Consider the following 6,128-nt stretch of genomic DNA (forward strand, 5'->3'; position numbering starts at 1 on the left):
GCTAGGGTTTGCCGGCGACGAGGGAGCAAGGGTGGGTAGATGGGGACGACGAGTTTGGATGAGGAAGGCCCCGCCGCACGGTCGGCTTAAAAAAGGACGAGCGCTGTCGCTGATGCGTGGGCCCGTCGTCATAAATTAACCCGACGGCGTGAACAACGGGTAGTTGGACGGCCGCCATGTGGGGACGCGACGGATAGTGAGAAGGCGCGCGAAGCGTCCGTTCGGCGTCCGCACCGACGCATTTGGGGCGCAAATTTGGGCCGCAAATGCGTCGGCGCGGACGCGACGCGGACGTGATTTGGGTTTGGGTCGGCGCGTTGGGCCGCCACTTTTGTCTGTGCCGACCCAAACGGACGCAGGCAAACGAAATGGGTCAGCCCTTTGGAGTTGCTCTTAAGTCTTTAACTGTTGGATGTGCTGTTTTCACTGTCCTCTTCAGTAAAGTTGCAGTAAATGCAGAAATTGCACTCAGACTAGCCATAGTGGGTAGTAACATAGAGTAGTAACATGCATATGTTATTAGTCTATGTTACTACCTTTATAGTGGGTAGTAACATAGAGGTAGTAACTTGAGATTTTCATTTATTGTTTTGTGGGATCTATACTAGTACTTCAACTTTGTGATCTATATGTGGCATGCATCAATATGAAATTTTGTTTGCCAGTACCCATATATAAATACAAGAACACAAATTCGAAAGGACCCATAATAAATAATAAGTGCCAATATAATATAATTAAAATATATAAAACATGTTTAGAGCCTTATGCTCTATGTTACTCAATAATAAGTGCCATGGATCAAGTCTCGAATATAATCTATCGTCGCCCAAACTTTCTCCATATATGCTCAATCAAATCATTTTTTAGAGCCTTATGCATCGGACGATTACGAATTCTAGCATCTCTTTGAAGTACCTTGGCAAATATTGGCATGCCACCATGAGTAAATACTGATGGGAAAACAATTGATGAGCCTGCTTCCTCATTCAAATCAAGCATATTCCCCGCCTCTTCTTTTTCATCCTCAACTATCATGTTGTGTAGAATGATGCAGGCTAACATAATATGATGGAGATCGCCCCGGTCATATAAACGTGCCGGGCGCCGTAAAATAGACCATCGCGCCTGGAGCACACCAAATGCACGTTCCACATCCTTCCTTGCACCTTCTTGATGTTTAGCAAACAACCTCTGTTTTTCTGTTTGAGCCATAGGTATCGACTTCACGAATGCTGCCCACTCTGGGTATATTCCATCTACAAGGTAATAACCAAGTTGATATTCCTTCTCGTTGACATTATAGTTCACTCGAGGAGCTTGCCCTTTCAGTTGCTCAAGGAACAACGTTGACTGATTAAGCACGTTGATGTCATTGTTGGATCCAGCAACACCAAAAAATGCATGCCATATCCAAAGATCATGAGAAGCAACCGCCTCTAGAATAAGAGTAGGGACGCCTTTATACCCACTGGTGAATTGTCCCTTCCACTCCATGGGACATTTGTCCCAACGCCAGTGCATACAGTCGAGGCTTCCTAACATGCCAGGAAACCCACGACCCTCTCCAATATCAAGTAAGCGCTGCACATCGTTGACATTGGGTTTTCGCATATACTCATCACCAAATATATGAATCACGCCTTTGACGAACAACTTTAAGCACTTAATTGATGTGCACTCGGCAATCTTCAGGTACTCATCGAGAGCGTCAGCGGGAGTACCATATGCCAATTGGCGAATAGCTGATGTGCATTTCTGCAATGGAGATAGTCCATCACGGTCAAGAGCATCTTTCCTTTGCGTGAACTCTGGAGAGCACTCTCCTAGTGCATGTATGATACGCTCGAAAAGGGGCCTTCTCATCCGAAATCTTCTACGAAATACCTTCTTCTTGTAGGTAGGATCATCACAGAAATAGTCGCGTACCAATTGCTCAGCAGCTTCTTCACGTGGCCTGTTCACGTAAATCCTCGGACCACTTCTGCTTGATCTTCCTTGAGCGTCAAGGCTTTCCTTCACTTCTAATGCGATCTCCTTGGCGAATGAGTCTAACATGTCCATCTGGACAAGGTAGTGATCTAGTGTGTAGAGGGAGGAAGGATCAATGATACTTGCTTCAGCTTCATCATCGGAACCATCAGCCGGTTGATTGGTATCCATATTTTGGTGCCCTTGTACAGGATGCTGCACTTGCGGAGGTTGAAAATTATAATTATGCATTGGAAGGAATTGTCCAAAACTTAGCAAGTCTTCAGGTGCAGGGGTGTACATTGGCCTCCTGTTACAAATATCATAAGTCATGAGCATAGTACAGTAGCAATGAAATTTTGTACAACACCTCATCTCTCTAACAGAAGTATTGTAAATATTAAATTATCAAGCGCACTAAACAAATTCATGAGGTATGCAATTGGATTTGGTCAGAAACAGACTTAAACAAGATATTTTTTAGGCTACTGTAAGAGATAGACTTAACACAGAACACATCTATTTTGGTGACCTGGAGTATTTGGACTGTTCGAAATGATTGTATTTGGTCAGGCACATAACTTATTCCTCTTTGTATCAAAGTCTAACTTGTAAATACTTATCTTAATAAAACTGCAGTAGGATAATCCTACTGTTTCTGCTATATATGAACCATAATCAATCCTTTGTTCAAAAAGCATGTCCTAACTAGTGTCTCGATGTGATATATCACTTGTTCAATGAAGAAAGCAAAAGCAAAAGGATGTCAACTGAAGCTCACGGTTTTGGTAATTCAGGCCACACCTACACACGCTAAATCAGACTTAGAAATTCAGACTTAGATGTGAGTAAAGACTTGGCAGTACAGAAATTCCCTGAAGATCTACACACGCTGAATCAGGTATTCGAGCTAAAGGAATTGCAATTGGCGAAGATTGAATTAAAAGCAGAAATTTATACCATGTAGGGTTTGCAGTAGAGGATTCCATGAGAGGGACGTACATGTACGGTGGTGTGGAGGGGCTGGCGGACGAGTTCGTCGGAGCGCCGGGGTAGAAGAGTTGCTGTGGCCAGCGGTTGGCGCACGAGCTTGCCGGGGCGCCGGGGATGTGCTGCTGCGGCGGAGAGGTCGCCGATGACCGGACTGGTGCCGCCTCCTTACGGGCACCAGACTTGGCCATGATTCAGGTGGACTCGCGTCGCCGGCCAGTGCTGCCGCCGGGCGGCAAGACGGAGAGCGGGGCGAGGGAGATGGAGGCAGCAGGGAGGGAGAGGATGGAGGCGGCAGGGAGGAAGAGGATGGAGCGGCGGGGAATTTTCCTTCGCGATGGGGACGCCGCAGTGGATCGATTTGCATTAAAAAATTGTGGGACCAAGCGCGAAGTTACGGTAACCAGCTATGTTACTGCTATACTCTCTCTCCTCATTAAATTATTGCCACGTATGCAAATCTGCTGAGTTGGAATCTAGGAGTATGTTACTGCTAAGTTATTACCCATCATGGCTAGTCTCACTGCTTGCCGTTCACAGGGGCGCCGTTCAGAGGTAGAAGTAGGATCTGCCGTATCTTCCTGGCTGACCCACCGTGGCTTTGGTGCTGTGCACGTTTTGTCAAGATAATGTTTGCTGATTATTCTACTATATGTTTTTGGAATCTTGGATGTTGGAGTAGCCAGAGGCAATCAGTGATGTGGTAGCAGTTGGCAGAGTAGAAAATTGAGCAGGAGGTAGGCAAGGGGAAAGGAGCGGGCAATGGAGGCGGAGGCGGAGACGCTCCTGCCGCGGCCGGAGCCGCCGCTGTCCGCCGTGGACCACCTCGGCCGGCCCGCCTCCCGCGGCAGCTCCGGCGGGTGGCCCGCCGCGCTCTTCATCATCGGTACGCCTCGGACAGAGACATACTAGCACATCCTCGCCTTATCTGTGTCTGAAGTCTGAGGTTCTTCCGGGGTGTAACAACGTAGGGGTGGAGGTCGCGGAGCGGTTCGCCTTCTGCGGCATCATGGGCAACCTGATGATCTACCTCACCGGCCCGCTCGGCCGGTCCACGGCGGCCGCAGCGTCGGCCGTCAACGCGTGGCTCGCCGCCGCCATGCTGCTGCCGCTGCTCGGCTCCGCCGTCGCCGACTCCTGGCTCGGCCGCTACCGCACCGTCATCTGCGCGTCCCTCCTCTACATCCTGGTACCACACCAAAGCATACTTTGGCTCACAGCCTCACACTACTTCTGCTGTGCCTGTGCACCATCATCAGTCTGGCTCCTCAACTGTCCTGCAGGGGCTAGCCATGCTCACCCTGTCGACGGTGCTCGCGCCGGGAGAGCGACCAGGATGCGCAGGCAAGGCGCCGGGCTCAGCCGGATGCTCGACGAGCTCATCGTCCGCGCAGGTGGCGCTCTTCTTCTTCTCCCTCTACCTGGTGGCGTTTGCCCAGGGCGGCCACAAGCCCTGCGTCCAGGCGTTCGGCGCCGACCAGTTCGACGAGAACGACCCCGGGGAGCTGGCCTCCAGGAGCTCCTTCTTCAACTGGTGGTACTTCGCCTCCTACGGCGGCAACACCATCACCGTCTCCGTCCTCAACTACGTGCAGGAGAGCGTAAGCTGGCAGCTCGGCTTCGCCATCCCCTGCACCGCCATGGCCCTCGCTCTCGCCGTCTTCTGCCTCGGAACCAAGACCTACCGCTTCCATCCGTTACCAAGTGCTAACAAGTAAAATCCCGTTGATTCTGAAGACCTCCTGTTGTTAAACGTGTTCTTCTGAAACTGAAACCTTATTTGCATACCATCTTTCTTGGCATGCAGATTGCCCGATGATTCTGAGAATTTGCTGGAGCCGCCGAGGGGGGATCATGGAGCCACCGGATTGCTGAAGCTGTTCCCCATATGGGCATCCTGCCTGATCTACGCCGTTGTCCTCTCGCAGTGGTTCACTTTCTTCACCAAGCAGGCAAGCACACTGGACAGGAGGATAGGCACCCTGGTGGTACCAGCTGCCTCGCTGCAGAACCTGGTAAACGCATCGCTCATGATCTTCCTGCCGGTCTACGAGCGGGTCGTCGTTCCGCTTGCCAGGAAGCACACCAAGAACCCTTCCGGCATCACGGCGCTGCAAAGGATCGGCGTCGGGTTGGCGATTTCGGTCGCCATGATGGTCGTTGCTGCTCTTGTGGAGACGAGGAGGCTCCGGGTGGCAAGGGACTACGGCCTGCTGGACAAACCTGAGGTCACCATCCCCATGAGCGTGCTGTGGATGGTTCCGCAGTACCTGCTGATCGGTCTGTCCGACGCGTTCGCCATCGTCGGTTTGCAGGAGTTCTTCTACGACCAGGTGCCTGACGGTCTGCGCAGCTTGGGCCTGGCTCTGTTCCTGAGCATAGCCGGAGCCGGGAACTTCATCAGTAGCTTCGTCGTGTATGCCATTGACAGGGTGACCACTAGCGCCGGGGGAAGCTGGTTCTCCAACAACCTGAACCGAGGGCACCTCGATTATTTTTACTGGTTTCTCACCGTGCTCAGTGCTCTAGGCATGTTTGCTTACATGTACTTTGCGCGGGTGTATGTGCCTAAGAAGAAGGGTGTTTTGGTGCAGTGATTTTCTGCCCTATAATAACTGGCTACTAGTCTTGCATTTTGGTGGCCTATAAATCACATATCGAAGTCTGCTAATTGGCCCACATTTATACATAACGATGATGTAGGACAGGCGGTACGGTACTAGGAGGGGTTTCGCTCTCAGAAAATGGAAAACAACTTATACCGGCATACCGCATAGGTAATACTCCTTCCGTCCCATAATGTAAAGACGTTTTATGACACTACACTAGTGTCAAAAAACGTCTTAGTGTTAAAAACGTCTTACATTACGAGACGGGGTACTATATGTCGATATTCCCTAAAAAAGCACTATATGTCTACAACTTAAAGCTTGTTTAGGGTTATTTGTTGGAATTGTGATGATATTTAGATGAAATTATACTATTTGCTGTGTAATTTCACATATTTTGAACATATGTTCACACATTCTTCATGTAAACCATGGAACCCCCAACGCTAAGTGCAACGAGTCGCCACATAGCCCTGATCAGCATAATGACCGTCAATATGGCGATTTTGGCCGAAAAGGCCACTCTAGCATAGTGGCCATCCGACACAGTCGCCATAA

The 6,128-nt window shown here is 50.0% G+C and overlaps 2 protein-coding genes across 2 annotated transcripts; one reads left to right on the forward strand and one right to left on the reverse strand.

Annotated features, from left to right (window-relative positions):
* Positions 1-819: 819 nt before the first annotated feature.
* Positions 820-1,982, reverse strand: LOC119272385. Its single transcript, XM_037553887.1, has one exon. It carries the CDS (start codon positions 1,864-1,866, stop codon positions 820-822), a length of 1,047 nt encoding a protein of 348 aa, XP_037409784.1. The 5' UTR covers positions 1,867-1,982.
* Positions 1,983-3,660: 1,678 nt separating this feature from the next.
* Positions 3,661-5,614, forward strand: LOC119269751 (protein NRT1/ PTR FAMILY 5.10-like). The gene is made up of 4 exons (XM_037551667.1): positions 3,661-3,847; positions 3,933-4,150; positions 4,245-4,675; positions 4,769-5,614. Exons 1-4 carry the CDS (start codon positions 3,724-3,726, stop codon positions 5,556-5,558), a joined length of 1,563 nt encoding a protein of 520 aa, XP_037407564.1. The 5' UTR covers positions 3,661-3,723; the 3' UTR covers positions 5,559-5,614.
* The last annotated feature ends 514 nt before the right edge of the window (positions 5,615-6,128 follow it).

This window comes from Triticum dicoccoides, chromosome 3A (genome assembly GCF_002162155.2).
Source record: "Triticum dicoccoides isolate Atlit2015 ecotype Zavitan chromosome 3A, WEW_v2.0, whole genome shotgun sequence".
In the NCBI taxonomy this organism is placed as follows: domain Eukaryota; kingdom Viridiplantae; phylum Streptophyta; class Magnoliopsida; order Poales; family Poaceae; genus Triticum; species Triticum dicoccoides.

Bases quoted from the DNA above. Each gene is read 5' to 3' on its own strand.
- LOC119272385 (XM_037553887.1), bottom strand. From the start codon at position 1,866: ATGAGAAGGCCCCTTTTCGAGCGTATCATACATGCACTAGGAGAGTGC.
- LOC119269751 (XM_037551667.1), top strand. From the start codon at position 3,724: ATGGAGGCGGAGGCGGAGACGCTCCTGCCGCGGCCGGAGCCGCCGCTG. The intron at 4,151-4,244 runs GTACCACACCAA...ACTGTCCTGCAG, and splicing joins CGTCCCTCCTCTACATCCTG to GGGCTAGCCATGCTCACCCT. The intron at 4,676-4,768 runs GTAAAATCCCGT...CTTGGCATGCAG, and splicing joins CCGTTACCAAGTGCTAACAA to ATTGCCCGATGATTCTGAGA.